The following is a 27887-nucleotide window of genomic DNA, read 5'->3' on the forward strand; positions in this document are numbered from 1 at the left end:
CTGACCGACCACGGACTACAAATCCCAGAGGCACCCAGGCGCGGGAAGAGGAAGTGATGAGACACCCTGCGCTGCAAACCTCAGAGCAGCTTGGGGGAGGAGGACGAGGACGAGGTGGCTACACACGTGGAGGCGATGGCGCCTGCTCGGTGCTGGCCTGCTGGGGAGAGGAGCCCCGGAGCGACGGCACCTGGGCCCCGACCCGCAGCCCGGCATCGAGCGACTCTGCGCTGAAGGCTGGTTTTGGGGACGCCGCCGGAGGCGGGCAGGGGACTCTGGTCTGCGCCCCAGCGGTACTGACCGCTGCCTTTTCACTTGCCCTCCAAGTGTACGCTGAAGTTCCCGGGACCCCCGTGCACTTGTGTGTGTGCCCCTTCCCCTTGGCCGGTGACCCTCACCCCTGGGACACCCAGGCAGGTTGGGGAGGTCGCAACAGCAGGGGGAGGTGCGGGGCGGGCCTGGGGCTGGGGGCAGGCAGGGGCAGAGTGCCACGGGGCTGGGGTCAGCCTGTCATGGGAGCGCTGGGCAGAGCCTGGGGCTGCTTTCTCTGCAGCCTGTGCGGGGCCGCTTGGAGGAAGGTGGGGTGGGGTCAGCGGGGCTTTGTCCTGGGACCTGAGCCGAGTCCCAGCTGGGAACGGGGCTCTGGGCCCTGCCCCATGTCCATGGGGGTCTGTGTGGGAAGAGGCCCTGGGTGATGTGTGGGGCTGGGCAGGAGGAGCTGTGCACCCTCCAGGTGCTGAGGGGGAGGGAGTGGGTGCTGTGGGGGCAATGGACAGATGTTCCTTCCCAGCCCTGTCTGTCCCAGATCCAGGCTCCCCAGTGACACGTTTATCTGATCCCCAGGTTACAGTGAGTGGGACGGTGAAGGAACTGCCCTCACAGACAAGATGCAGCCCACTGGGACACTGCAGAAACCTGGTCATTCCTGGCCAGAGCAGCCAAACGCCCCTTGTGTGGACAGGCCTCTGGAAGAGTCAGGAGAGATGAAAATCCCAAGGCCTCTGGACAAGCCACCTGACGCCCCCCGAGAAGAGCCCTTGCCCCACCAGAAGTCAAGTGAGTTATAGGGTGGAAGCCTCCACATGGGTTTGGGTGCCCGAGTGTCTGCCCTGCGTGCAGGAGGAGAGGCTTGAATATCTGCCCCTGCCCGTGACGGGGCTTCAAGGTTTGTAATTACATGGCTGGGCTGGGACAGAGCTGTGGTCAGGCTGGGACAGGCTGGGGGTCCCTGATCTTCCTCACAGCGTGTGTGCAGCACCCAGCGCAGAGAGGCTTTGTCTTGCTTGGGCCTTGTCGTGCTGCCGTGGTCATAATCAGTGATTATGATTCACGTTCCAACAGTCCACGTTCATTGGTCCCTTTCTCATGCCCCCGTGAGTCCTCTGTGCCTGATAAAGGGCTGGTGCAGGTGACGGGGAAATGAGACTTCCCAGTGTGCTCTCGCTGGTTCCAGTACAACTAACGGAGGGCTCTGTCCTGTTGCAGAGTGTCCTGAAACCAAGGGGACCTGGGACCTGTCAGTAGTTGAAAGCTCCTCAGGGTGGTGCCCCAGACAAGGCCCTATCCCAGGAGCAGGTAAGTAGCGGTGGTTGTCCCCTTTCCAGCAGCAGGAGGCACCATCCCTCAGTGGAGAAAGCTGTCTTGCAGACCATTTTGATGGGGTCAGCGCCCCACAGATGAGCGGTTCTTGATCTCCCAGCAGGCCTGGAATCATTTCACGTGCCCTTGAGAAGACTGACCTTGCATTTCCCCTCCCCCACCCTTAACCTGTGCTGCTGATACAGCTCCAACATCCCTCGAGCTGCTTTGCCAGGGAGCGATGTCCCTGAAGGCTCTGACATGATGCTGTGATCACCATCCCACTCTGGAACAGAGTTATTGGGGCTTATCTCCCGCTGCCTGCCTGAGGAGGTCTGTTAGACAGAGCTGGAGGATTTTGAGTCTTCCTTCTCCCCCTCTTCCACACGCTGAATCGTCCATTTGCCTTAGTCCCAAGCCAGTCCAGGCGGCTATGAGGATATTCCCCATGTCAGCAGCACCAGGGCTAACCTGTACATTGTCTTCCCTACCCTGTAGTTGCTGGGACCGTGAGTAGAGCTGAGCAGCAGGCTCCCAAGGAGGGGCCTGTAAAGCTGGAGCTGCAGAGCATTTCCCCAGGGAGATTGGAGCAGGGGGCCTGGCTCAAGCATCATGGAGCTCAAGTGCAGAAGCGGCAGGACAGGCCTCCAAAGCAGGAGGCCAGCTTGGAGGTAAGCAAGGCACCTGGTTCAGGTGGGTTTGGAAGCACAGTTGGCGGGGAGCACAAGAGGAGCCAGGAGTGCCGTAAAGAACTTGGGGAGTGGAGAGACCTGAAGAGCATCAAGCCTGTGGTGACTGAGGCTGCCAACACACCAAGCTGGCTATAGCACAGGGGTGAGCAAAATAGCTGATCCGTTCGGCAGCTGGACTCCATTTCCCAGCAGCCCCTGCCCACGTGGCTGGGACCAGTCTCCATGGAGACCCCAGCCACAGCTGTGCTGTGAAAGCTGTAGGCTGGGGTTGCCACGGAGACCAGCCCCAGCCATGCTGGCACAGGAGGGGGCTGCTCAGGAGCCCCTGGGATCTTGCGATGCTGACAGCATTTTCCAGAACCAGGGCAGAGCTTCAATCTATAGCCTGCATGCTCCCGGCAGGGATTGCGGCTCTGCCTCTGCTTCAGCCCAGGCTTTTACCGCTGCAATGAGGTGGGGCAGGGCCACAATCCCCTGCCTGCATGCCTGAGCAAATAAAACGCGATGAGCTAGGCTAGAGCCGACACGCGAACTCCTGCATCCCCAGCTGCATCCGCATCACATTTCAGCTGAAGACTGGGGAGCTGTGCACCTTTACCTGTCATGGCTAAGATTGCAGTTAGTTGGAGAACGGAGTGATTCTAGACAGGGCTGTAGGGGCTGGAAGCAGCTGGAACAGGAGATACTGATGGCGTGACACGTTTTACTGCAGGTCTGGGAGGCGTTTGAGGACGTGGCTGTGTATTTCACACGGAAGGAATGGGAGCTGCTGGAAGATGAAGACAAGGTGCTTTACCAGGACCAGATGCTGAAGAATTACCAAGCTCTCATTTCCCTGGGTATAGATCTGGTTCTTGCTTCTCCCTGTGGCTATGTGAACACTCAAGTTTTATAGTCATCTCCCTGTATCACCAGTCTCATCCTTGTGAACTTTGCCTGCAGGTTTAAATCCACCTCCTCCCCACTCCTCTGTCAGTGATCAGACCACTCTCGCATTTCATACTGATATGTCCGCCTTCATTTGATCCAGCCAGCTTCACTTGCGTCTTCCCCATTCGTGTAACTCCTGGTTCTTCAAGATGCAGCAGTTACTTGGCAATATGATCTCCCTTTTCCTTTTCAGCGTGTTCATATCATCTCCAGTTCATTGTACATAAATGCTCTAAAGTTGTTCTTTGGGGAATAATTCTGATTTCCTCCCGGTCTGGCCTAGCGTGTCCTCTCCAAACACATTAACAACCCTAGCGTGCTTGGCTCTGTGATATCTAAATCCCCTTTCACCTCTCGTTAAGATCCAGGAGAAATTACTAGAAAGTCTTGTCAGCCTCTGCTGCTACAACAAGGGGATGGTGCAATTCCTCACCTCAGCTCATTTGCTGTATTTTTGTTAAGACCTGTGCTCTCAAGTTCCTGCTGCCATTCTCAAGTTTTCTTGTGCTCTTGCTAAAATCTCTGTCTAGATCAGATGCCCATCCATCACTGTGATAAAAAAGAAGTGGGCTAGCTGCAGGACCTAGTAAAAACATGTTTTCATTTCCAGAGGATATCCAGAACAGGGGCTTGTTCTGGTTTGTGAGTTGGGTTGAGGTACTTACCTTTTACCCGGTCAGTTTACTTCTGTGATGCTTTCTTTTCCCTCCCTTTCCCCCAGAAGATTTTCTTAGGAAAGTTCTTCAGTGTTTTCTTGAGCTCAGCAAAGACCATATAGACCATTTCTATATTATGGCCTTTCACATGATGTGAAATGTGTCTCCTTCGGTCTTCCTTTGTCTGTATCCATGACTGCCAGGATCTTTATGTTAAACCCTGTAGTACTTGCCAACCTGTGCACTCATCTCCCCTCCTGGTATGATCCTCCCAGTGGATGGGATGATTGCTCAGTTGCAGCTACAGTTATCAGGAAATCATCCTTTTGTGATCCTGGTGATGACGAATGACTCTGTCTCCCAGGAAAAAGTTTCATTGTCAGCTACCTCTCAGGTACTCTTTCCACTGCCTCAAGTCCTCACTTTAAACCTTCACTGAGAGTAAGCTCATTTCCACTCCTTTTCCTGGAATTCCACTGATAAGATAGAAGTTATCCATCCTTGGGTGACAAGGACCATTATCTCTTGAAGGCCTGTCCCTGCAGTGCCGTCTCTTTCACCTTAAATGCCCCTTCTCCCTTGTCCATCCAGGCTGTAGTAAATACCTTGAGTTCATTGGATCCCTTCCCCAAATCTCAGGTAGTTATTTTGCATCCAGTACCCAGACACAAACACTCTTTAATGACTGCCCAAACAGGATATCGAGGTCTCGCACCTGCCCTAATCTGCAGCATCCAGCAAGGACAGGTGGAGCTCTGGGTCTGTGATGATGAGGACCGTGGAGAACTCTCAAGATCAGAGGACCTGCTGCCAGGTGAGCTGTAGCTGTCCGCTCTACCCGACTGCTGTCAGTAAAGCCCCATGCCCTCCAACTGCAGGGCTGCCCTGTGTCACCGTTCCAGGGTGCTGTGTGGTGTTGGGGTATGTGTGGATGTGTGCGTCGGTATGTGGGAGGTGTGGATGGGGGAGGGTCACTGGGGTTGTGTGCATGTGAGTGGAGTTTGGGGGGGTGTGGGTGGGTATGGGGAGCTGTGGGCTCCGCGTGGCGTGCGCGTGGAGCAGTGAGTGGGGCTTCTCCCGGAGACATGCAGGTGAGAGTGTGGGGGGTGAGTATGTGTAGACATGGTATTTGTGGCATGTGTGATTGTGTGTGCGGGGCGGGGGGGTGGTTGTGGGGTTTGCAGGGATGGGTTCAAGGGTATGTGGGGTGTGCATGGGAGCCCTCACCCCACAACAGCCCAGAGCCTGTGCACCCTGTGGTCCCTTCCCTCCCACTGCCAACAGTGTGCAGCCCCAGCGCGGGCTGTGCCCGTTCTGCCTAGCCTTGTAGCATTCTACTACCCCTGGGCATGCAGCGTGACTCGTGCAGCTCCTTCCGGCTGCTGACGCTACTGCTCCTAGCCCTGCAGTTGCATAGGGATCAGCGCTTGCAGCCCGAACGCCACGTGCCCCGTGCCAGTTGTGGGTTTTTCCCTCTGGGATGAGCAGCAGTGAGGCAGAAGCAGGACAGCCCAGAGGCAGTGGTGACAGAGCTGCAGGGCAGCCTGGCACGGCGCAAGGTCTAGGCGGCCACACCAAAAACTGCCTAGTGGCAAAAAAGCAAACAAACCACTTCTGGCTGACAATGAGCAACAGTTTCTTCCTCCTGCTGCTGCTGCTGCTGCTGCTCGGCCCCGAGGCGCAAGCCCAGAACTGGCACTGCAGCCCAGGCTCATCAGTAGCAGCATGGGAGAGAAACTTCTGCTCAGCACAGGCTAAAAGCAGTCCCTCCCAGTCCCACTGCTGGTGCTTTCTGGTGCAACCACTTGGAGCTCATGTTGGGCCACTCTGCTTCTGCTCTGTGCTGCCACGGCTGCCCCCCGGGCAGCTCGGAGGTGGTGGTGATGCAGTGGAGACTTGGCAGCCCTGGAAGCACCAGCGACAAGAGTGGGAGGAGCTGCTTTTGCCCCATGCTGAGCAGCAGTTTCTCTCCTGTGCTGCCTCTGCCCAACCCGAACGGGCGAGCCTGCAGCTGGCGTGGGGGGCACAGGGTCAGGGCAGTGTGTGCTGTTGCTGCCATGGGGCTGGCGGCAGCCAGAAGGAGTAGCTGCCACTCAGACTGCCTAGAAATACAACCCAGCTACAGAGCCGCGCCTGCCTCGCTGCATGCCCAGAGCTGGGCCACGCCTCGGCCAGGCAGAACCCAGGAACCTGCCGCGGGCCAGACAAAAGTCCTCCGCAGGTCGGATCAGTCCTGCGGCCTGTATTTTCCCCACTCCTGCTGTTATGCGTACAGGCAGGTTGTTCCCACTCTCCGATATTCAGTGATGGGGAGACAAGCAGCTGTTCCCTTCTTCTCCATCTAATGACAAATGTTAGGAGATAATCAGGTTTGCTGTCTTGGTTTTTCATCTCATATATGGCTTCTCTGGGCTGCCGTGATCTTAAGTTTCTTCACTCAGGAATGTAAGAGTTCGTTCCCCAGCTCAAGGTAGCCATACCTCTGTAACACGCTGTCCCAGGGTATGATGGGATTTGTAGTCCCCAGCTGAAATCAGTATGATATACAGAGACTCTGTGTAGCCATTCCTGTTGGACAAGAAAGAAGTTGAGGCTGTCTCTGGCTGCTTCTGTTGAGGTTGAGGTTGACCTGGAACCCAGGAAGAGTTTCAGCATGGTTTCAGGCTACATTAAATGGCTCCATGGCATGGATGGGATTCACAAGATTTCAGGTTGTGGGGGAAGTGTATTCCCCATGGTATACATGAGAATTGCCCCCTTCTTGTTTCCTCTCTGGGGCCTTCAGTGTCACAAAGCCTGAGACTCAGCAGAGAGTCCAGGTTCAGGTTTATGCCACAACCTAAGACCTTTTGAAGACTGCTGTGACATGGAGGCTGCCTGGATCCCGTGAGCAGAGGAAAGCTCCATGGGGGCATGGTACAGACAACAGGGTACGGACGACAGGGCCAGAAACTCAGTCTGGCTCTGAACTCCACTGAGTAGGGAACATTAGCTCAGCATGGGGACCTGCCCCTCCTTCACCCCCAACACTTGGGGTTTTGGCAGGAAGACCTTGCTTTCTTAAGAGAACACAAATGGGAAGGTCCGTGCCTGCTTTAAAGCCCATCCCAGCAGAAGGAATAGCAGTGTGTGCCCTTTGCCAGCAGGGTAGGGACTAATTTGGAGTTTCCCTTCCCCATGCAGGAAGTGCCTGGCTGTTGAGCAGAGCTGAGGATCAGCATCCTGTGGAAGGGTCTGCAGACCTGGAGCCAATACAGACTTCCCCAGGGAACTTCGATGAGATGGATTACCTGAGACCTGAGAAGGAGCAACGGTACAAGAGTCAGGAGAGGCCCCAAAAGCAGAACACAGCAAAGAACCAGGGACCATCTCCGGTTGAGTGTGAGAGTGGAGAAGGGGCAGGGAAAAACTTCAAACGATCCTCTAGCCTTGCCTGGCATCAGCTAGTCGACACAGGGGAGAAACCATATCGATGTTTGGAGTGTGGGAAAAGCTTCACCCGATACACCTACCTGGTCCGGCACCAACTTATCCACACAGGAGAGAAGCCACATAAGTGCTCAGAGTGTGGGAAGAGCTTCACCCACTCCTCCGGCCTCGCTCAGCACAAGCTTATTCACGCAGGGCAGAAGCCACATCGATGCTTAGAGTGTGGGAAGAGCTTCACCCGATCCTCTGCTCTGGGCCTGCACCAGCTTGTCCACACGGGGGAGAAGCCACATCAGTGCTCCGAGTGTGGGAAGAGCTTTGCACAATCCTCCTACCTGACCAAGCACTGGCTCGTCCACCAGGAGGAAAAACCATATCACTGCTCGGAGTGTGGTAAAAGCTTCACCCGATCCACCTACCTGGCCCAGCACCAGCTTATCCACACAGGAGAGAAGCCACATCAGTGCTCAGAGTGTGGGAGGAGCTTCACCCACTCCTCTGCCCTGTCGCAGCACAAACTTATTCACACGGGGGAAAAGCCACATCGGTGCTCGGAGTGTGGGAAGAGCTTTGCACAATCCTCCTACCTGATCCAACACTGGATTGTCCACATGGGGGAGAAACCATATCACTGTTTGGTGTGTGGGAAAAACTTCAAACGATCCTCTAACCTGGCCCGGCACCAGCTTGTCCACATGGGGGAGAAACCATATCGGTGCTCGGAGTGTGGGAAATGCTTCACCCAATCCTGCCAACTGACCAAGCACCAGCTCATCCATACGGGAGAGAAGCCACATCAGTGCTCAGAGTGTGGGAAAAGCTTCAACCGATCCTGTACCCTGGCTCAACACCAGCTTATTCACACAGGGGAGAAACCATATCGGTGCTCGGAGTGCGGGAAGAGCTTCAACCGTTCCTCCAATCTGGTCCAGCACCAGCTTATCCACATAGGGGAGAAGCCACATCAGTGCTCCAAGTGTGGGAAGAGCTTCATCCTTTTGTCCAGCCTGACCAAACACTGGTTCACCCATGTGGGGGAGAAGCCATATCAGTGCTCTGAGTGTGGGAAGAGTTTCACCCGATCTTTTGACCTGTCACGGCACCAGCTCATCCATACAAGGAAGAAACCACATCAGTGCTCAGAGTGCAGGAAGTGCTTCCTTCACGCCTCCAAACTGGCCCAGCACCAGTGTATCCCTATCCGGGATTGTCCATAACTCTGTATGCAGTACTGGAAGGGCTTGGGGATGCATACCTGCTTAGCACTTAGCAGTGTCTGCAACCAGGGAAACAAGGATGGCCCCCCAGGTTAGATGCAGGTGAGGAGTTAAAAGGAAACACCTCAGGCAGAGACCAGCCCAGATGCTGGGGAAACCTCTGAGGAGATCTCTCCATCAGCCTTGGAGCCTGTACCATTCCCCTCATTCTCTAAAAGCAGCCAGTGCTTCTAGCAGGAGAAGGGCCTTCACAACAGGTGCCCTCCCAAACACAGCTGACTCCAAATAAGATCCAGGGACTCTTTGGCTGACTCCCAGCTTCGACTTTCTGCCTGGTCCCAGGTTTCTTGTATGTGAGGCTCGAGTTACAGGAGGGATGACATTTATTGCTAGGGACCCATTCCCTACCTTCCACCGTGACCATACCTTTCCTCCCCATGGCATCACCCCTCTCCCAGGCCTGCAAATGCCTGTCGGGGTCTGTAGGAAACTGCTACTGCCACCCCATCAGCCCAGTTTCTCAGGTTTTGCTTCTCAGCCCCTCATCAGAACTGCATCGCCAAGTGTGAGCTGCTCCCGTACTCTGCCCGCCCCGCTGTGCCTTCCTTCCCTTCATGCCATTCTCTGAGTGGGGACAATATAAAAGCATCCTCTGAGTGAAACGCAGCATGTTGTAATCTCCCTTTGGGAATACTGAGGCTTCTCTGCTACTGCTAAAGCCCTTTGGCTCCATGAGTGTCCTGTAGGAGCTACTACAAGTGGTTAGTAACCGATCCCACAGAAAAGGCTCTTGGGATTACAGTGGGCTATTAGCTGAATATGAGGTAGCAGTATGCCTTAGTTGCCAAGAAGTGTAACAGCTTACAGGTCAAGGGAAGTGATTATCCCTCTCTATTCAGCACTGGTGAGAACACATCTGGAGTACTGTGTCCAGTTTTGGGCCCCCCATTACAGAAAGGATGTGGATAAATTGGAGGGAGTCCAGCAGAGGGCAGCAACAATGCTGAGGGGGCTAGGGGACATGACTTCTGAGGACACGCTGAGGGAACTGGCCTTGTTTAGTCTGGAGAAGTCTGGCGAGGGATTTAATAGCAGCATTCAACTGCCTGAAGAGGGGCATGAAAGAGGATGGAGCTAGCCTGTTCTCAGTGGTGGCAGATGACAGAACGAGGAGCAATGGTCTCAAGCTGTGTCAAGGGAAGTTTAGGTTAGATATTGGGAAGAATTTTCTCAGTTGGAGGGTAGAAAAACACTGGAACAGCTTACCCAGAGAGGTGTTGGAAATTTCATCCTTGGCAGTTTTCAAGACCTGGCTTGCGAAAGCATTGGCTGGGATGATCTAGTTGGGGCTGGTCCTGGTTTGAGCAGGCGGTTGGACAAGATGACCTCCTGAGGTCCCTCATAACTCTAACTTTCCATGATTCTATGATGCTGGAGCACAGTCTTTCATCTCCATAACTGTCCTGTCTGCTGATACCCCCCCCCCAGTGTATAAATCTGCCTCCTCTCTTTCCCTACATAACAGTGTTTAAGAAAATAAACTTGTGACTTTTGAATGACCCTCAGGTGTTTGGCAGGAGGGCTGGTTTGTCTTGTTGACAAAAAGAAGGGAGGGAATGGCAGATTTTTTTACAAATGTTGAATGTATCTGTTGTTGAATATCTAAGGGGTGGTGGAGTTTGGGGGCAATGTGTGTCGGTGTGGGAGTGTGTGTCAAAGAACTGGAATCCAAACCATCCCTTTCCAAGTGGGGAACATAGATGCAGATCAGTTAAGGTCCCTGATGTCTTGAGAAGGCCTGACTTCAAAGTCTGCTTCCCACATGCAGTTCCCACACTTGTTGAGGCTCTGAGCAGGGTTGAGTAGGAGCACAGGGAGGCACCAACGTCCACAAAGGCCCCCACTCTCCAAAATGGGTCAGGCCCCATGTGGGGATGCAGCCAGCCTCATTTGCTGCCAAGAGAAAAGCCAGATGTCTGCTTCTCTCCCACAGCAGCTCCAGCAAGTGACTGGGAACATGGGAGAGTCCAGCTGAGACCCTGTTGATGGGGTCAGGCCTCCACTTCCTCCCATGGTTCAGATTCCAGAGCCCCAACGGCCTGCTGAGGAAGGTGAAGTTGGAGGTGGTAAATTTAGAGCCCAGCTGCACTTCCCACATCTGGCAGCCAGTGTCACGTTTACTGCTATCTATTGATAGCCCTCTTCCCACCCAGTGAAGTAAAGCCTCCAGTTTTACTGGCCTGTAGCAGCCCAGGGACCCTTTGAATATCTGAAATGGGCCTTCACCCCTGCTTCTTTGCTAGCTTGTCCAGACCCCACCTTGTCATCTATGAAAGAAATGGATGCATCTAGCACTGTAAAGGGTGTGGTCTCACAGTGCCAGGGCCTAGACCAAATCCTGCATCTTCTTGTCCTGCAACTTATCTCAGGAGAAGAGAAATCTTGAGATCTTGACCTGTCAACACGTCGGCATGAGCGGCTTTGGGTAAATGGTGGCAATACTTTGAAGAACCAGACCACAAAGTAGAGGTTCTTACAGATGACAAAAATCTAGTTGCCAATCCGCATCCCCAGAAACTGGCACAAGAAGTGTTGGCTATAAAGGACCAACTATCAGGATCATCATAAATTCTAGTTTATTGGACAGGATGCGAAGTTACCAATAAAATCATAAATGCAAACTTAGTTATGAGTGGTACTTGTCACCTTAGTGCGCACACACATACACTCATTCAAACCCATGTAGTATTGTGTGTAGTATTGTGTATAGTAACTGCTGTAGTGATTCTGAGAGCACTGGTGTTAGTATATCTACTTATCGAAGGCCCTGTGGATTTGCTGTCAATGGTCACCTTCCTCCAAGGTGATGTCTTCAGAAGGGGGTCACCTGCTTGTGCTTCTGTCTCTCTGTCTCAGTAGGTCAGGTGCTGGATGAGAGGGCGCCACTAGGGGTCATGCTTCACTGCCTTTTATCCCTTTCTGGCAGACTTGTGTGATCCCCCAGTATCATCTTGGCTGCCCAATCCAGAGATCACTGTCCCATGTGGGTCTTGAGTACTGCATGACCGCTGTCCATCACAGGAGTCTCTGCCTTCCGGCATGTGCAGTTTCAGGAGTCAGTCTGTGATTTTGATTAATTTAACAATGGTATTGTTAAGGGTTGCAGGAATAGTCAATAGGGTGGCTATCCCTAGGATCATGAACAAGACTGCAGTGCTCGAAGAGTTGAGTCATAGTCATAAATAAGCAAGGCTGGAAGGGACCACCAGAGGTCACCTAGTCCAGCCCCCTGCCTGAGGCAGGATCAGCCCTATCCAAACCATCCCATACTAGCATCATCTGAACTGTACATAAGACTGTCCTTAACCCTGATACAATGTAGACCTGATGCCTTGATCTGCCACAGGTAAAGCAGGGAAGACATGGCTGCCAATGTCTTCCTCTAAAATGTTGCTGCTGTACTGTATACTGAAGAGCTCCATGGCAGATGGCCAGACCCCCCTCCCACTTCAGAGGAAGACAAGAACCCCACAGTCCATACCAATCTAAACATGGGGTAAAATTCTTTCCTGACCCCAAATATGGCATTTTGTCTGACCCTAGGCAGAGGATTGGCCAGCCCCAGTTAAAGTCCCAGCCTTAACTTTAGCCAACACCCGATGCCTCTGGGGAGGCTTAAAACCCCTCTGATCCATATAGCAGAAAAAAAGGTGGTGAGGGGAGAGGCAGCATCCAACAGAGCCTAGAAGCCTGGGGAATATTCATGGTAGAAAATAGGCATCTCTACACCAAGATCATCCCTAACCAGTACCTGTTCAACCACTTCTTGAACATCTCCAGTGATGCAGAGTGCACACCTTCCCTAGGCATCTATTTCACTGCCTCACTATTCTCACAGTGAAGATTTTCCAGATATCCAGTCTAAATTTACTTTGTTACAACTTCAGGCCATTGGTCTGTGTCATCCTCTCTTCAGTGAGATAGAAAAGATGCTTTCCCTCTTCTACATTGCAGCCCTTCAGGTATTTGCAGACTGCTACCACATCCCCTATTAAAGTGCCCTTTCCACAAGCAGAACATGCCCAGCTCCTTCAGACTCTCTTCGTATGACTTGCTTTCCAAGCCTTTAACCATCTTTGTTGCCCACCTCTGGACCCTCTCTAACTTCTTCATGTCCCTTTTAAAATATAGAGCCCAGAACCACACACAGTATCCAGATGAGGCCATTCCAGTACTGAGTAGAAAGGCACTATCACTTCCCACATCTTGCACTTCATACTTCTATTGATGCAGCCCAAACCTGCATTGGCCTTTTGTACAGCTGTATCATACTGAAGCCTTGTATTGACTCTGTGATCTACCAAGACTCCCAGATCCTTTTCCATAGAGCTGCCATCCAGCCAGATGTGCCCCATTTTGTATTTGTGTTTTTGATTGTTCCTTCTGAGGTGTAGCACCTTGCATTTATCTGCGTTCAACTTCATCCTGCCAGATGCAGCCCAACTTTACAATCTGTTTAGATCCTTCAGAATTGCACTCACATCCTCCAAAGTGTTCACAATCCTTCCATGTTTCCTCCACAAGCTTGCTCAGGAAGCTTTCTATGCCAGCATCCAAATCATTAATAATCATGCTGAACAGCTCCAGGACCAGGACAGACCCCTGTGGCAATCTATTGGAAACCTGCTGTTCTGATATAGACCCATTAAGATTACCCTTTGCTTACAGCTATTGAGCCAGTTATCTATCCACCTTGTGGTATTTGTACCAAGCCCACATTTCTCCAATTTGTTTAGAAGGTCATGTGGGAGCTCATCAAAAGCCTTGCTGAAATCCCTACACATGATATCCACAGCATCCCCTACATCTACTCAAGTAGTTACATTGTGAAACAAGGAGATCAGGTTTACCTGACACAATCTGCTTTTCATAAAACCATGCTGCCAGCTTGCAATCAGCCTTTCCTCCCCCAGGCCTTCCTTGATCAGCTTCACTAATTTCCCAGGTATTGAGGTGAGACTAAGCAGTCTGTAGTCCCCTGGGTCCTCATCCTTGCCTTGTTAAGGAGGGGAACTTCATTGGCCCTTTTCCAGTTCTCTGGTACCTGCTGCGTCTCCCACAACTTCATGGAGAGCATTGCCAACGGGTCCAAAATCTCTGCCAGTTCCTTTGGGACCCTGGGATGGAGCTCATCCAGCTCTGCTGGCTTAAATTTATTCAGACCCAACAAAAGCCCTCTGACCATCTCTTTTGTTTTCTCCTCCTTCAGCTGCCCCCTTCTTTATCCAAATAATCCTTCTTAAGTGTCTGGCTGCAGCTTCACTTCTTTGTTAAGACTGAAGCAAAGTAGCTGTTGGGTAGCTCTGCCTTCTTTGTATCTTTGGTTAGGAGTTTTCCCAGACTTCTTACAGAGGACCCAGCTTCCTTGATCCTTCTTTTCTTGCCAACAGATTTAGAGAACATATTCTTGTCATCCTTAATTTCCCTTGCCAGGTGCAGCTTGGTCTTTCTTTTTACCTTCCTGGCTTTGTCCCTCCAGGTTCTTGCTATTTCCTAATCCTCATCCTTGGTGACCTGCCTGTTCTTCCAATGCCTGTTCACTTTCCCTTTGCTTTAGACATATCCTGGAAGCTCCTTGTGCAGCCACATTGGTCTCTTGCTATTCTTTTTGTGCTTCCATCATTTCAGAACAAAACCTCCCAGGCCTTCTGGCACAGACGGAAGGGTAACTTCAATCTATCCTCCCATGACACCATGTGGTCCAGGCTCTGAGCACCGCAATGCAGTCACCCCAGCATGGAACACAGGCATCGCTAGGCCCAGTGAGACCCCGATCATTGCCATGGGCTGCAAGAGGTCCCGACCAAAGCTGCAGAGCCCCAGGAATGACTGACAGAGCCACAGATTTTACGAGAAAGGGGACAAGCATGGAGGACAGTGGGGTTTTGTCAGCCCCTGAGGCTCTGTCATGAGGCTCCTTCTGCCCCCCCCACAAAACAGGCCCTGCTCCATCCCAGGTCTAAGCTGGCTGCAGGACAGATCTTTACAATGAGCTGTCTATTGGCTGGGGTAGGGGGACAGGATCTCCTTTAGGCACCTCTTAGAGATGCAGCAGAGATGCTGCAGTGGTTGAGGGACTGCCAGGTGGACTGCTCCAGCTCATGGCCCAAACAAGCTCATTCTGGGCCTATGAAGCATCTGTCCTCCTGTTCCCACCCTAGAGTGGTGTGATGAGCAGCAGGCAGCCCAAGAGCTGGACACCAATGGCAGAAGGGCAGTGGTCAGGGCATGGGACCTGGCTCCGGCCAAGTTTGCCATCCATCAGACCTGCCCCCCCGGAGACTGTGGGGTGAGGTGTAGGCTGGGATCAAGGGTCTTGGGCCTCAGAGCTGGAAGGCCCGCTGGCCATGCTCCGAGCTGAAAAGCCCCAGTGCTGGCCACATCCCTGACCCCATAAGCCTGCCTTGTGCTGCGCCAGCTGGGGCTGTTCCCAGTTGCTGCACCCCAGAGCTGGCTGCATCTCTGTGCAGACCCAGGCACCTCCATACAATCCCCACAGGTTCCTTATGGGACCACTCAGTTGAGACAACAGACTTCTGGGTAGACAGTGATGAGCTGGGCAGGGTGGTCAGAGCAGGTAAGCCAGAGACCAGGGCACCTGGCTTCTCTCCCAGCTCTGGGAATAGGGTAAAAGAGCAGCTGAGCAGTTGCCAAGGGGTGAGGTTGACCACCCAGGCTGTGGGATTGCTGGTGGACAGAAGTGGGAGCATCATCCCATCACGTGATGCCTAATCCTCAGTGCTGAACAGGAGCAGGAAGCCTCATTGCTAGGATAGGGCCAGGGGCTCCATTTTGTGGTCTCAGAGCCCAGAAAGTCCAGGAGAACTGCGAGCTGTGGCCATCTCCGGCGGGCAGCACCTAGTCCAGGGCACCGCACTTGTTACCCCAAGCCAGCCACAGACTACCTGCCACTGCAGCCCCACAGGAAGCCATAGATGCCCCCTTCTTCCTGCCCAGGTGCCATCCCTGCCTTATGCACATGGACACAGCCCCCGCAGCTGCCTCCAGCTCTACTCCAACCCCTGTTGTCCTGTCTATCCCAGCGCTCAGCCCCATCCCATCATGCTTGAGCCTGAGGCACCCCTCATTCCACACAGAGTCTGACCCTGCTCCTCATGGCCCCACCAGCAGACTTCATCAGCACAGGCCCCTAACCCTGGACCCCACTGAGCCATCCTCAGCACCTCATTGCAGGCCCACACCCTTCACTTACCCCAGTCTGTCTTGGTGCCAGCACCTTCAACGCCCTATTACCACACAGACCCAAGCATCCTCCACAACCCCACACCCTCCCTCACAGCCCCTTGGGGCACAGCACCCCCAACTTGCTCCTTGTGGTCCCACAACCCCCTTCCCCTCAGAAACCCTCCCAACATCATATATTTGGATTTCCAAAAGGCCTTTGACTGGGTCTCCCATGATCTCCTCAAGGTAAAATTGGGGAACAGCAGCCTCAACAGCCTTACAGTCCAACGGTTGGGGAACTGGCTCCGTGGTTGGAGTCAGAGAGTGATAGTTGATGCAGCAGCAGATCTCTCATCTCAACACCTGCCAGAAGCCTGGGACTAAGCTGGTACCAGTCACTGCCATCTAGGAAGAAGAACAGATGTCATCAGCCCTGGACTCTGGGGAAGCCAGAGGCCCAGTTAGGACTGGCTTCATTGTGCCTGGAATGGCACAGACCCTTGGCAGAGCCAGGCACGATCCGGCACTGCACCACCATCTGCGGACAGAAAGTCCCAGCCCTGGCCTTGGTGGCAGATAGGGGGTACCAAATCCCCATCTGGCTGCCCCTTATTTGTGGGTTTGAAGCTTGGAGCAAAATCCCCTTTCTCGAGTCTTAGCTGCCCAGTGCTTCTCCTCGGGGTGCTGGGCCCACCTCCGCTTTGCTTCCCAGCTCTGCTGGAGCCTCCTTCCGGAGAGAGGGGACGCTAGAAAAGGCCCTTTTGGCATCATCTGCAGGCTCTCGAGCCCCAGAGCAGCAGGGCTGGAAGGGTTGTGCTTTCGATCTGCTTCTCACGCGCAGAGTAAAACTGTTTGGGGTTCCCCATCCCACGCTCCTGCCTCCAGTCCCATCTCAATCAGCCGGCCTACAAAGCTGTCATCCTAGGACAGACACTGTCTCCCTTGCAACAAGGTTGTGGCCTGAGTCTCCCTCCTGCTTGGCCCCGGACAAGCCCCTGCTCTGTTACCCCTCCCCCAGGATTGCTCAGCCTTTTCCAGAGGCAAGACCCCACAGCTTGTCTGCCAGCGGGACCCCTTTCTCCAAGCCTAGACCCACAATTAGGGGACAGTCAGTTTTCTCAGTTAGTGCGTGACAGCAGGCAGGGCCTTCCCAGCCCCGGGCGCCTCAGCGCACGTCCAGTTTGTGCCGTTTCAACGTTGAGGACTTCGGTGCTGTGGCCCGATGGGGATGGAACGTCCATGTTCCCAGCCGCTCCGAGCACGCACTGCTCACGCCCTGTTGCTCCAGAGGTCCCAGCGGGCCTGGTGCACTGAGGAGAGCGCAAGGAAAAAGCACCAACGCCCTGCCGGGCTGACGCCAGCCCCAGCCAGAAAGTGAGGTGCGGGGAGCTGCTGGGGTCCTGGGGGGGGCAGGCACGAGGAAGCAGGGCAGGGTGGGAGACAGGTGTGGGGGCTGAAAGGCCCTTTGGGAAACTGAGGCACAGGGGCTGGAGGGTTCAGGGAAAACGGAGGCGCGAGGCCTTGAGGGATGGTAGGGAGGGGACCTGAGACCCGGGGAAACTGGGGCATGGTGGTTGGGTCTGGGAAACTGAGGCACAGGCTGGCGGGCTCATTGAGGAACTGAGGCCCGGGCCTGGAGGCTGCTGGGAGGAACCGGAGGCTCAGGGAGCTGCTGGGCTCACTGGGGGAAGCAGGCACGGGGGTTGCAGGACTCGGAGGTAAGCCGGCAAGGGGGGCTGGAGGACTCGGGGGGGGAAACTGAGGCACGGGGGAGGCCTGGCCACAGAAGCTGCAGGATCCGGGGGGAAGAGGACGCTCAGGGAGCTGCGGGCCCCTGAGGAGAAACGAGAGTAGCGTGTGCAGTGTGTAACGTAATGCGCGGTGTGTGGCAGGAGGAGAGCAGCCTTGGGCTGACCGACCACGGACTACAAATCCCAGAGGCACCCAGGCGCGGGAAGAGGAAGTGATGAGACACCCTGCGCTGCAAACCTCAGAGCAGCTTGGGGGAGGAGGACGAGGACGAGGTGGCTACACACGTGGAGGCGATGGCGCCTGCTCGGTGCTGGCCTGCTGGGGAGAGGAGCCCCGGAGCGACGGCACCTGGGCCCCGACCCGCAGCCCGGCATCGAGCGACTCTGCGCTGAAGGCTGGTTTTGGGGACGCCGCCGGAGGCGGGCAGGGGACTCTGGTCTGCGCCCCAGCGGTACTGACCGCTGCCTTTTCACTTGCCCTCCAAGTGTACGCTGAAGTTCCCGGGACCCCCGTGCACTTGTGTGTGTGCCCCTTCCCCTTGGCCGGTGACCCTCACCCCTGGGACACCCAGGCAGGTTGGGGAGGTCGCAACAGCAGGGGGAGGTGCGGGGCGGGCCTGGGGCTGGGGGCAGGCAGGGGCAGAGTGCCACGGGGCTGGGGTCAGCCTGTCATGGGAGCGCTGGGCAGAGCCTGGGGCTGCTTTCTCTGCAGCCTGTGCGGGGCCGCTTGGAGGAAGGTGGGGTGGGGTCAGCGGGGCTTTGTCCTGGGACCTGAGCCGAGTCCCAGCTGGGAACGGGGCTCTGGGCCCTGCCCCATGTCCATGGGGGTCTGTGTGGGAAGAGGCCCTGGGTGATGTGTGGGGCTGGGCAGGAGGAGCTGTGCACCCTCCAGGTGCTGAGGGGGAGGGAGTGGGTGCTGTGGGGGCAATGGACAGATGTTCCTTCCCAGCCCTGTCTGTCCCAGATCCAGGCTCCCCAGTGACACGTTTATCTGATCCCCAGGTTACAGTGAGTGGGACGGTGAAGGAACTGCCCTCACAGACAAGATGCAGCCCACTGGGACACTGCAGAAACCTGGTCATTCCTGGCCAGAGCAGCCAAATGCCCCTTGTGTGGACAGGCCTCTGGAAGAGTCAGGAGAGATGAAAATCCCAAGGCCTCTGGACAAGCCACCTGACGCCCCCCGAGAAGAGCCCTTGCCCCACCAGAAGTCAAGTGAGTTATAGGGTGGAAGCCTCCACATGGGTTTGGGTGCCCGAGTGTCTGCCCTGCGTGCAGGAGGAGAGGCTTGAATATCTGCCCCTGCCCGTGACGGGGCTTCAAGGTTTGTAATTACATGGCTGGGCTGGGACAGAGCTGTGGTCAGGCTGGGACAGGCTGGGGGTCCCTGATCTTCCTCACAGCGTGTGTGCAGCACCCAGCGCAGAGAGGCTTTGTCTTGCTTGGGCCTTGTCGTGCTGCCGTGGTCATAATCAGTGATTATGATTCACGTTCCAACAGTCCACGTTCATTGGTCCCTTTCTCATGCCCCCGTGAGTCCTCTGTGCCTGATAAAGGGCTGGTGCAGGTGACGGGGAAATGAGACTTCCCAGTGTGCTCTCGCTGGTTCCAGTACAACTAACGGAGGGCTCTGTCCTGTTGCAGAGTGTCCTGAAACCAAGGGGACCTGGGACCTGTCAGTAGTTGAAAGCTCCTCAGGGTGGTGCCCCAGACAAGGCCCTATCCCAGGAGCAGGTAAGTAGCGGTGGTTGTCCCCTTTCCAGCAGCAGGAGGCACCATCCCTCAGTGGAGAAAGCTGTCTTGCAGACCATTTTGATGGGGTCAGCGCCCCACAGATGAGCGGTTCTTGATCTCCCAGCAGGCCTGGAATCATTTCACGTGCCCTTGAGAAGACTGACCTTGCATTTCCCCTCCCCCACCCTTAACCTGTGCTGCTGATACAGCTCCAACATCCCTCGAGCTGCTTTGCCAGGGAGCGATGTCCCTGAAGGCTCTGACATGATGCTGTGATCACCATCCCACTCTGGAACAGAGTTATTGGGGCTTATCTCCCGCTGCCTGCCTGAGGAGGTCTGTTAGACAGAGCTGGAGGATTTTGAGTCTTCCTTCTCCCCCTCTTCCACACGCTGAATCGTCCATTTGCCTTAGTCCCAAGCCAGTCCAGGCGGCTATGAGGATATTCCCCATGTCAGCAGCACCAGGGCTAACCTGTACATTGTCTTCCCTACCCTGTAGTTGCTGGGACCGTGAGTAGAGCTGAGCAGCAGGCTCCCAAGGAGGGGCCTGTAAAGCTGGAGCTGCAGAGCATTTCCCCAGGGAGATTGGAGCAGGGGGCCTGGCTCAAGCATCATGGAGCTCAAGTGCAGAAGCGGCAGGACAGGCCTCCAAAGCAGGAGGCCAGCTTGGAGGTAAGCAAGGCACCTGGTTCAGGTGGGTTTGGAAGCACAGTTGGCGGGGAGCACAAGAGGAGCCAGGAGTGCCGTAAAGAACTTGGGGAGTGGAGAGACCTGAAGAGCATCAAGCCTGTGGTGACTGAGGCTGCCAACACACCAAGCTGGCTATAGCACAGGGGTGAGCAAAATAGCTGATCCGTTCGGCAGCTGGACTCCATTTCCCAGCAGCCCCTGCCCACGTGGCTGGGACCAGTCTCCATGGAGACCCCAGCCACAGCTGTGCTGTGAAAGCTGTAGGCTGGGGTTGCCACGGAGACCAGCCCCAGCCATGCTGGCACAGGAGGGGGCTGCTCAGGAGCCCCTGGGATCTTGCGATGCTGACAGCATTTTCCAGAACCAGGGCAGAGCTTCAATCTATAGCCTGCATGCTCCCGGCAGGGATTGCGGCTCTGCCTCTGCTTCAGCCCAGGCTTTTACCGCTGCAATGAGGTGGGGCAGGGCCACAATCCCCTGCCTGCATGCCTGAGCAAATAAAACGCGATGAGCTAGGCTAGAGCCGACACGCGAACTCCTGCATCCCCAGCTGCATCCGCATCACATTTCAGCTGAAGACTGGGGAGCTGTGCACCTTTACCTGTCATGGCTAAGATTGCAGTTAGTTGGAGAACGGAGTGATTCTAGACAGGGCTGTAGGGGCTGGAAGCAGCTGGAACAGGAGATACTGATGGCGTGACACGTTTTACTGCAGGTCTGGGAGGCGTTTGAGGACGTGGCTGTGTATTTCACACGGAAGGAATGGGAGCTGCTGGAAGATGAAGACAAGGTGCTTTACCAGGACCAGATGCTGAAGAATTACCAAGCTCTCATTTCCCTGGGTATAGATCTGGTTCTTGCTTCTCCCTGTGGCTATGTGAACACTCAAGTTTTATAGTCATCTCCCTGTATCACCAGTCTCATCCTTGTGAACTTTGCCTGCAGGTTTAAATCCACCTCCTCCCCACTCCTCTGTCAGTGATCAGACCACTCTCGCATTTCATACTGATATGTCCGCCTTCATTTGATCCAGCCAGCTTCACTTGCGTCTTCCCCATTCGTGTAACTCCTGGTTCTTCAAGATGCAGCAGTTACTTGGCAATATGATCTCCCTTTTCCTTTTCAGCGTGTTCATATCATCTCCAGTTCATTGTACATAAATGCTCTAAAGTTGTTCTTTGGGGAATAATTCTGATTTCCTCCCGGTCTGGCCTAGCGTGTCCTCTCCAAACACATTAACAACCCTAGCGTGCTTGGCTCTGTGATATCTAAATCCCCTTTCACCTCTCGTTAAGATCCAGGAGAAATTACTAGAAAGTCTTGTCAGCCTCTGCTGCTACAACAAGGGGATGGTGCAATTCCTCACCTCAGCTCATTTGCTGTATTTTTGTTAAGACCTGTGCTCTCAAGTTCCTGCTGCCATTCTCAAGTTTTCTTGTGCTCTTGCTAAAATCTCTGTCTAGATCAGATGCCCATCCATCACTGTGATAAAAAAGAAGTGGGCTAGCTGCAGGACCTAGTAAAAACATGTTTTCATTTCCAGAGGATATCCAGAACAGGGGCTTGTTCTGGTTTGTGAGTTGGGTTGAGGTACTTACCTTTTACCCGGTCAGTTTACTTCTGTGATGCTTTCTTTTCCCTCCCTTTCCCCCAGAAGATTTTCTTAGGAAAGTTCTTCAGTGTTTTCTTGAGCTCAGCAAAGACCATATAGACCATTTCTATATTATGGCCTTTCACATGATGTGAAATGTGTCTCCTTCGGTCTTCCTTTGTCTGTATCCATGACTGCCAGGATCTTTATGTTAAACCCTGTAGTACTTGCCAACCTGTGCACTCATCTCCCCTCCTGGTATGATCCTCCCAGTGGATGGGATGATTGCTCAGTTGCAGCTACAGTTATCAGGAAATCATCCTTTTGTGATCCTGGTGATGACGAATGACTCTGTCTCCCAGGAAAAAGTTTCATTGTCAGCTACCTCTCAGGTACTCTTTCCACTGCCTCAAGTCCTCACTTTAAACCTTCACTGAGAGTAAGCTCATTTCCACTCCTTTTCCTGGAATTCCACTGATAAGATAGAAGTTATCCATCCTTGGGTGACAAGGACCATTATCTCTTGAAGGCCTGTCCCTGCAGTGCCGTCTCTTTCACCTTAAATGCCCCTTCTCCCTTGTCCATCCAGGCTGTAGTAAATACCTTGAGTTCATTGGATCCCTTCCCCAAATCTCAGGTAGTTATTTTGCATCCAGTACCCAGACACAAACACTCTTTAATGACTGCCCAAACAGGATATCGAGGTCTCGCACCTGCCCTAATCTGCAGCATCCAGCAAGGACAGGTGGAGCTCTGGGTCTGTGATGATGAGGACCGTGGAGAACTCTCAAGATCAGAGGACCTGCTGCCAGGTGAGCTGTAGCTGTCCGCTCTACCCGACTGCTGTCAGTAAAGCCCCATGCCCTCCAACTGCAGGGCTGCCCTGTGTCACCGTTCCAGGGTGCTGTGTGGTGTTGGGGTATGTGTGGATGTGTGCGTCGGTATGTGGGAGGTGTGGATGGGGGAGGGTCACTGGGGTTGTGTGCATGTGAGTGGAGTTTGGGGGGGTGTGGGTGGGTATGGGGAGCTGTGGGCTCCGCGTGGCGTGCGCGTGGAGCAGTGAGTGGGGCTTCTCCCGGAGACATGCAGGTGAGAGTGTGGGGGGTGAGTATGTGTAGACATGGTATTTGTGGCATGTGTGATTGTGTGTGCGGGGCGGGGGGGTGGTTGTGGGGTTTGCAGGGATGGGTTCAAGGGTATGTGGGGTGTGCATGGGAGCCCTCACCCCACAACAGCCCAGAGCCTGTGCACCCTGTGGTCCCTTCCCTCCCACTGCCAACAGTGTGCAGCCCCAGCGCGGGCTGTGCCCGTTCTGCCTAGCCTTGTAGCATTCTACTACCCCTGGGCATGCAGCGTGACTCGTGCAGCTCCTTCCGGCTGCTGACGCTACTGCTCCTAGCCCTGCAGTTGCATAGGGATCAGCGCTTGCAGCCCGAACGCCACGTGCCCCGTGCCAGTTGTGGGTTTTTCCCTCTGGGATGAGCAGCAGTGAGGCAGAAGCAGGACAGCCCAGAGGCAGTGGTGACAGAGCTGCAGGGCAGCCTGGCATGGCGCAAGGTCTAGGCGGCCACACCAAAAACTGCCTAGTGGCAAAAAAGCAAACAAACCACTTCTGGCTGACAATGAGCAACAGTTTCTTCCTCCTGCTGCTGCTGCTGCTGCTGCTCGGCCCCGAGGCGCAAGCCCAGAACTGGCACTGCAGCCCAGGCTCATCAGTAGCAGCATGGGAGAGAAACTTCTGCTCAGCACAGGCTAAAAGCAGTCCCTCCCAGTCCCACTGCTGGTGCTTTCTGGTGCAACCACTTGGAGCTCATGTTGGGCCACTCTGCTTCTGCTCTGTGCTGCCACGGCTGCCCCCCGGGCAGCTCGGAGGTGGTGGTGATGCAGTGGAGACTTGGCAGCCCTGGAAGCACCAGCGACAAGAGTGGGAGGAGCTGCTTTTGCCCCATGCTGAGCAGCAGTTTCTCTCCTGTGCTGCCTCTGCCCAACCCGAACGGGCGAGCCTGCAGCTGGCGTGGGGGGCACAGGGTCAGGGCAGTGTGTGCTGTTGCTGCCATGGGGCTGGCGGCAGCCAGAAGGAGTAGCTGCCACTCAGACTGCCTAGAAATACAACCCAGCTACAGAGCCGCGCCTGCCTCGCTGCATGCCCAGAGCTGGGCCACGCCTCGGCCAGGCAGAACCCAGGAACCTGCCGCGGGCCAGACAAAAGTCCTCCGCAGGTCGGATCAGTCCTGCGGCCTGTATTTTCCCCACTCCTGCTGTTATGCGTACAGGCAGGTTGTTCCCACTCTCCGATATTCAGTGATGGGGAGACAAGCAGCTGTTCCCTTCTTCTCCATCTAATGACAAATGTTAGGAGATAATCAGGTTTGCTGTCTTGGTTTTTCATCTCATATATGGCTTCTCTGGGCTGCCGTGATCTTAAGTTTCTTCACTCAGGAATGTAAGAGTTCGTTCCCCAGCTCAAGGTAGCCATACCTCTGTAACACGCTGTCCCAGGGTATGATGGGATTTGTAGTCCCCAGCTGAAATCAGTATGATATACAGAGACTCTGTGTAGCCATTCCTGTTGGACAAGAAAGAAGTTGAGGCTGTCTCTGGCTGCTTCTGTTGAGGTTGAGGTTGACCTGGAACCCAGGAAGAGTTTCAGCATGGTTTCAGGCTACATTAAATGGCTCCATGGCATGGATGGGATTCACAAGATTTCAGGTTGTGGGGGAAGTGTATTCCCCATGGTATACATGAGAATTGCCCCCTTCTTGTTTCCTCTCTGGGGCCTTCAGTGTCACAAAGCCTGAGACTCAGCAGAGAGTCCAGGTTCAGGTTTATGCCACAACCTAAGACCTTTTGAAGACTGCTGTGACATGGAGGCTGCCTGGATCCCGTGAGCAGAGGAAAGCTCCATGGGGGCATGGTACAGACAACAGGGTACGGACGACAGGGCCAGAAACTCAGTCTGGCTCTGAACTCCACTGAGTAGGGAACATTAGCTCAGCATGGGGACCTGCCCCTCCTTCACCCCCAACACTTGGGGTTTTGGCAGGAAGACCTTGCTTTCTTAAGAGAACACAAATGGGAAGGTCCGTGCCTGCTTTAAAGCCCATCCCAGCAGAAGGAATAGCAGTGTGTGCCCTTTGCCAGCAGGGTAGGGACTAATTTGGAGTTTCCCTTCCCCATGCAGGAAGTGCCTGGCTGTTGAGCAGAGCTGAGGATCAGCATCCTGTGGAAGGGTCTGCAGACCTGGAGCCAATACAGACTTCCCCAGGGAACTTCGATGAGATGGATTACCTGAGACCTGAGAAGGAGCAACGGTACAAGAGTCAGGAGAGGCCCCAAAAGCAGAACACAGCAAAGAACCAGGGACCATCTCCGGTTGAGTGTGAGAGTGGAGAAGGGGCAGGGAAAAACTTCAAACGATCCTCTAGCCTTGCCTGGCATCAGCTAGTCGACACAGGGGAGAAACCATATCGATGTTTGGAGTGTGGGAAAAGCTTCACCCGATACACCTACCTGGTCCGGCACCAACTTATCCACACAGGAGAGAAGCCACATAAGTGCTCAGAGTGTGGGAAGAGCTTCACCCACTCCTCCGGCCTCGCTCAGCACAAGCTTATTCACGCAGGGCAGAAGCCACATCGATGCTTAGAGTGTGGGAAGAGCTTCACCCGATCCTCTGCTCTGGGCCTGCACCAGCTTGTCCACACGGGGGAGAAGCCACATCAGTGCTCCGAGTGTGGGAAGAGCTTTGCACAATCCTCCTACCTGACCAAGCACTGGCTCGTCCACCAGGAGGAAAAACCATATCACTGCTCGGAGTGTGGTAAAAGCTTCACCCGATCCACCTACCTGGCCCAGCACCAGCTTATCCACACAGGGGAGAAGCCACATCAGTGCTCAGAGTGTGGGAAGAGTTTTACCCACTCCTCTGCCCTGGGTCAGCACAAGCTAATGCACACAGGACAGAAGCCCCATCGGTGCTCAGAGTGTGGGAAGAGCTTCACCCACTCCTCTGCCCTGTCGCAGCACAAACTTATTCACACGGGGGAAAAGCCACATCGGTGCTCGGAGTGTGGGAAGAGCTTTGCACAATCCTCCTACCTGATCCAACACTGGATTGTCCACATGGGGGAGAAACCATATCACTGTTCGGTGTGTGGGAAAAGCTTCAAACGATCCTCTAACCTGGCCCGGCACCAGCTTGTCCACACGGGGGAGAAGCCGTATCAGTGCTCTGAGTGTGGAAAGAGCTTCACTCTGTCTTCCTCTCTGGTCCGGCACCAGCTTATCCACACAGGGGAGAAGCCACATCAGTGCTCGGAGTGTGGGAAATGCTTCACCCAATCCTGCCAACTGACCAAGCACCAGCTCATCCATACGGGAGAGAAGCCACATCAGTGCTCAGAGTGTGGGAAAAGCTTCAACCGATCCTGTACCCTGGCTCAACACCAGCTTATTCACACAGGGGAGAAGCCACATCGGTGCTCGGAGTGTGGGAAGAGCTTCAACCGTTCCTCCAATCTGGTCCAGCACCAGCTTATCCACATAGGGGAGAAGCCACATCAGTGCTCCAAGTGTGGGAAGAGCTTCATCCTTTTGTCCAGCCTGACCAAACACTGGTTCACCCATGTGGGGGAGAAGCCATATCAGTGCTCTGAGTGTGGGAAGAGTTTCACCCGATCTTTTGACCTGTCACGGCACCAGCTCATCCATACAAGGAAGAAACCACATCAGTGCTCAGAGTGCAGGAAGTGCTTCCTTCACGCCTCCAAACTGGCCCAGCACCAGTGTATCCCTATCCGGGATTGTCCATAACTCTGTATGCAGTACTGGAAGGGCTTGGGGATGCATACCTGCCTAGCACTTAGCAGTGTCTGCAACCAGGGAAACAAGGATGGCCCCCCAGGTTAGATGCAGGTGAGGAGTTAAAAGGAAACACCTCAGGCAGAGACCAGCCCAGATGCTGGGGAAACCTCTGAGGAGATCTCTCCATCAGCCTTGGAGCCTGTACCATTCCCCTCATTCTCTAAAAGCAGCCAGTGCTTCTAGCAGGAGAAGGGCCTTCACAACAGGTGCCCTCCCAAACACAGCTGACTCCAAATAAGATCCAGGGACTCTTTGGCTGACTCCCAGCTTCGACTTTCTGCCTGGTCCCAGGTTTCTTGTATGTGAGGCTCGAGTTACAGGAGGGATGACATTTATTGCTAGGGACCCATTCCCTACCTTCCACCGTGACCATACCTTTCCTCCCCATGGCATCACCCCTCTCCCAGGCCTGCAAATGCCTGTCGGGGTCTGTAGGAAACTGCTACTGCCACCCCATCAGCCCAGTTTCTCAGGTTTTGCTTCTCAGCCCCTCATCAGAACTGCATCGCCAAGTGTGAGCTGCTCCCGTACTCTGCCCGCCCCGCTGTGCCTTCCTTCCCTTCATGCCATTCTCTGAGTGGGGACAATATAAAAGCATCCTCTGAGTGAAACGCAGCATGTTGTAATCTCCCTTTGGGAATACTGAGGCTTCTCTGCTATTGCTAAAGCCCTTTGGCTCCATGAGTGTCCTGTAGGAGCTACTACAAGTGGTTAGTAACCGATCCCACAGAAAAGGCTCTTGGGATTACAATGGGCTATTAGCTGAATATGAGGTAGCAGTATGCCTTAGTTGCCAAGAAGTGTAACAGCTTACAGGTCAAGGGAAGTGATTATCCCTCTCTATTCAGCACTGGTGAGAACACATCTGGAGTACTGTGTCCAGTTTTGGGCCCCCCATTACAGAAAGGATGTGGATAAATTGGAGGGAGTCCAGCAGAGGGCAGCAACAATGCTGAGGGGGCTAGGGGACATGACTTCTGAGGACACGCTGAGGGAACTGGCCTTGTTTAGTCTGGAGAAGTCTGGCGAGGGATTTAATAGCAGCATTCAACTGCCTGAAGAGGGGCATGAAAGAGGATGGAGCTAGCCTGTTCTCAGTGGTGGCAGATGACAGAACGAGGAGCAATGGTCTCAAGCTGTGTCAAGGGAAGTTTAGGTTAGATATTGGGAAGAATTTTCTCAGTTGGAGGGTAGAAAAACACTGGAACAGCTTACCCAGAGAGGTGTTGGAAATTTCATCCTTGGCAGTTTTCAAGACCTGGCTTGCGAAAGCATTGGCTGGGATGATCTAGTTGGGGCTGGTCCTGGTTTGAGCAGGCGGTTGGACAAGATGACCTCCTGAGGTCCCTCATAACTCTAACTTTCCATGATTCTATGATGCTGGAGCACAGTCTTTCATCTCCATAACTGTCCTGTCTGCTGATACCCTCCCCCCAGTGTATAAATCTGCCTCCTCTCTTTCCCTACATAACAGTGTTTAAGAAAATAAACTTGTGACTTTTGAATGAC

At 54.3% G+C, this 27887-nt stretch overlaps 2 protein-coding genes across 2 annotated transcripts; both read left to right on the forward strand.

The window, feature by feature from the left end:
* On the forward strand, positions 1-27887 carry LOC149874436 (uncharacterized). The gene is made up of 8 exons (XM_090061653.1): positions 1-363; positions 844-1056; positions 1486-1575; positions 2077-2249; positions 2983-3109; positions 4554-4670; positions 7040-8476; positions 24865-27887. The coding sequence occupies exons 1-8, from the start codon at positions 57-59 to the stop codon at positions 26325-26327; spliced, it is 3927 nt and encodes a 1308-aa protein (XP_089917779.1). The 5' UTR covers positions 1-56; the 3' UTR covers positions 26328-27887.
* On the forward strand, positions 17658-24713 carry LOC149874437 (uncharacterized). Its single transcript, XM_090061639.1, has 7 exons — positions 17658-18020; positions 18501-18713; positions 19143-19232; positions 19734-19906; positions 20640-20714; positions 22211-22327; positions 24697-24713. The coding sequence occupies exons 1-6, from the start codon at positions 17714-17716 to the stop codon at positions 22235-22237; spliced, it is 885 nt and encodes a 294-aa protein (XP_089917765.1). The 5' UTR covers positions 17658-17713; the 3' UTR covers positions 22238-22327; positions 24697-24713.

This window comes from Crocodylus siamensis, chromosome 1, assembly GCF_052110815.1.
Source record: "Crocodylus siamensis isolate JL-2025a chromosome 1, ASM5211081v1, whole genome shotgun sequence".
NCBI classification, from domain to species: domain Eukaryota; kingdom Metazoa; phylum Chordata; order Crocodylia; family Crocodylidae; genus Crocodylus; species Crocodylus siamensis.